This window comes from Monoraphidium neglectum (assembly GCF_000611645.1).
Source record: "Monoraphidium neglectum strain SAG 48.87 unplaced genomic scaffold scaffold03239, whole genome shotgun sequence".
NCBI classification, from domain to species: domain Eukaryota; kingdom Viridiplantae; phylum Chlorophyta; class Chlorophyceae; order Sphaeropleales; family Selenastraceae; genus Monoraphidium; species Monoraphidium neglectum.
In genome coordinates, this window is record NW_014010389.1 from 1 (window position 1) to 2,915 (window position 2,915).

Genomic DNA, 2,915 nt, shown 5'->3' on the forward strand with positions numbered 1-2,915 from the left:
CATCCGGGCACCCCAAGGCGCGTGTTGTCGAGCTCGTCGCCCTCATCGCCGTCGACCGTGCCACGAGCCGCACAGCAGCAGGCCCTTTCGCCCTCAGCAACGTCGTGTTGCGGCCGCTCACCACATTCGGATACCAAGCCGGGGAGCTTGGGGAGTCGGCTTGGCCCGGCCAGGACCAGTACGAGTGGGCCATCCGAGAGGTGCGAGCACAACTGCAAAAGGCGTGGGGTTGCACACAGGGCAGCTAGGGCTTGTGGGCAGCTGCACACTAGAGGACTCACATTAAGCAGGAGAGACAGCTGCGAGCGCCGGGTACTGCCAGCTCGCCGTGCTCATTCACGGCTGTGAGTTTGGGTTGGAAGCTCAGCGTTGTCATGCTCAAGCATGTGTTGAGGTTCTAAACCCTGGCGGGCTCACGGCCTTGATGCAAGGCTGCGATTCAGTTGCAGAGGCCCTCCCCCATGACTATGAAGTATCCTCGATCCTCAAATTGCGCTCCGCACTCCCCTGCTGCCTGCTGCCTGCTGCGCAAACCTGCTAGGCTGCGCTAGAGGAGTGGCAGGTGAGGCCAGCAGCGGCACCACAGGGGTGGGGGCCAATGCCACGCAGTATCGGGGCCAGCCTCGCGCCTGGTGTCATGAACGACCTCCGCCTTCGAGAAAGGCGAACGTCCAAAAAGGTCTTGCAACACCTGTCAAACAAGGCCAGCGCTGCCTCTGAAGCTGGGTGCAATGCTGACAATTGCACGCGTCGCTCTGAAAACATTCCCAGGAGGACTTAGTCCTGGCACTGCTGGACGTGTTTGCCGACCGCGCCGCCCACCAGCGCGCCGCGCGGGACGCGCTGCTGCGAGACTGCTCCTGCGACTCCGCGCCCGCCGCCGCCGCGGCCGCCGGGGACCTGTCGGGGGCCGGCGGCGCCGCGGAGGCGCGCCTGCGGGCGCTGGCGGCGGTCGAGCGGGCGGCGGCGGTCGACCAGGCGGTGTGCTGCCTCGCAGTCTACGCGGGCGTCATGACCCCAGCCCAGTTTGCGGCCTACATGGCGGCCGCGCTGCCATGGTGCCCCTCTCTCACGGCGTTTGGCGACGCGCTGCGGCAGCTGCGGGCGCGCGCGCAGGCGCCGCCCTCGAGCTGACGGTGGCGCTGCAAAGCCGGGCGACGGCCGCGCAGATCGGTCCGTTGTGTACCGCGGCCGGGTTGTTTGCGGGAAACCGCCGCACGCCGTTCCCTTTTTATGGTCACGACAGCCGTGCACCCTACGTGTGGGTGTGCGTCCGGCTGGCCGTGGCGCCCTCGCAAAGAAACCTGCCAGCTCGAAGGGCTCAGCGGAGCCCCTGTCACGGCAGCCCAGCCTGGCAGGTTCCACGCGCGTGAGGCGTGCAGCGCGCCGTCTGCAAATCTTCCTGTTGGCAGCACTTTGCTTGGCCAACAGAGCCAGCCAGTCGGCTCCGTCTGCTGCAATTGTTCAACTTCAACCCAATCACTCGTATTTGCCGCTTATCCGTGCACTGCCACTTGATTTACTTCCGTCTCTGCGGCACCTCGAGCGCACAATGCAGGGCTGCCTGATTTGGCACCCTTTGCTTGAGTATCCTAGTGAGACCTGCCGAGCGGCAACTTTCTTGGCGGTCCACAGCGCCTGAGCGCCCCTCGCACCCTCGGCGTCGCAGCCAGGGGCCCGTTAACCGTTTCTTGACCGTGACGGTACACCCCCTGCTCAGGGTTTGCTGGGAACGAGCCAGGTTTGCCGAGGGCGCGGCAGCCGCCCGTCGCCGAGTTTGCAAAACCCATGTAACAGGCAGCGGCTGGTGGCAGTGGCGCCGGCCCTCCCCCTCTGAAACAAGGCAGGAAGGAGTGCGGGCTGAGTCATGTGGTTGCACTGCAGGGGCCACCTTGGGGGCGGGCAGACGCGCTGCGGGAACCCACCAAGCCCTTTACAATGGGGGCGATCAGGGGACAGCTGCGGCGCCGCGCCAAGCCGGGCCAGGCCGTGTACACCGTGAGCTATGCGCCGTCCACGCCCTCCGCATCGTCCTCGCCGTCCGTGTCGCCCCCGCCGGCCCTGCCCGCCCCCGCCGCGCGCCACTCGTTCAGCATCTGCGCCCACTGCACCGCCGCAAACATCAGGTCCGGGTCCCCGCCGCCGCCCGCGTTGGCCACCAGCTTGAACGTCGCCTGGCGCGCCCACCTCGCGCCAAACGGCGGCGGCGGCGGCGGCCCGCCCTCGCCGGCCTCCAGCCTGTCGCGCCACATCCGCAGCAGCAGCGCCTTGACGCGCGCCGCGACGACGCCGCCGGCGCCCGCCGGGGCGCGCAGCCCCAAGTGCGCGGACGGCGGGAACGCGGGGGGGAGTGGCGCCTCGGGCCCCAGCCAGTTGAGCGCCAGCACGCGCTCGCCCTCCGCGCCGCCCGCGTGCTCCGCGGCGCGCAGCAGCAGGAGCGCAGCATCGACCACCTCTCCGATCGGCGCGTCATCCCGCGCTGCCGTCAGCGGCCGCGCGTGCTGGATCGCGCACAGCAGCGAGGTTTGCATGCAGCCGAGCTCGTCGCCGCTGGCGCGCTCGGCCTCGGCGGCGGCTACCAGCGGGCCCAGCAGCGCCGGCAGCAGCCCGAGCGCGCCCGCCGCGGCCGCGGCAGCGAGCGCGTTGGCGGCCGCCGCGGTGGAGGCAGAGTTGTCGAACGGCTTCCCGATGTCCGACAGCAAGGCCAGCGTTTTGACGTCGCGGCGCGCCACCGCAGCAAGCAGCAGCTCCCAATGCTCCTGCGGCGCCAGCCACGCGGTGCCCCACGAGCCCGGCAGCCAGCCGCGCCGCGGTCGCAACCAGCCCACAAACGGCTGCCGCGCCCCGGCAGCGCCGTCGCCCGCCGCCGCCGCCGGCGCCCCGGCGCCGGCCCCGCGCCCGCCCCGCGTGCCAGC

The 2,915-nt window shown here is 70.1% G+C and overlaps 2 protein-coding genes across 2 annotated transcripts in view; one reads left to right on the forward strand and one right to left on the reverse strand.

The window, feature by feature from the left end:
* Positions 1-771: 771 nt before the first annotated feature.
* On the forward strand, positions 772-1,134 carry MNEG_12424 (hypothetical protein; the record flags this gene model as incomplete). The annotated part of the gene is made up of 1 exon (XM_014039103.1): positions 772-1,134. A coding segment is annotated over one exon (363 nt), but the record flags the coding sequence as incomplete, so codon positions are not given.
* Positions 1,135-2,003: 869 nt separating this feature from the next.
* Positions 2,004-2,915, reverse strand: part of MNEG_12425 (hypothetical protein) — a gene marked incomplete at both ends in the record, with an annotated part of 3,768 nt that continues 2,856 nt past the window's right edge. The window contains one exon of the mRNA XM_014039104.1: positions 2,004-2,759. Coding sequence (XP_013894558.1) covers positions 2,004-2,759 — 756 coding nt within the window. The remainder of the gene's footprint in view (positions 2,760-2,915) is intronic.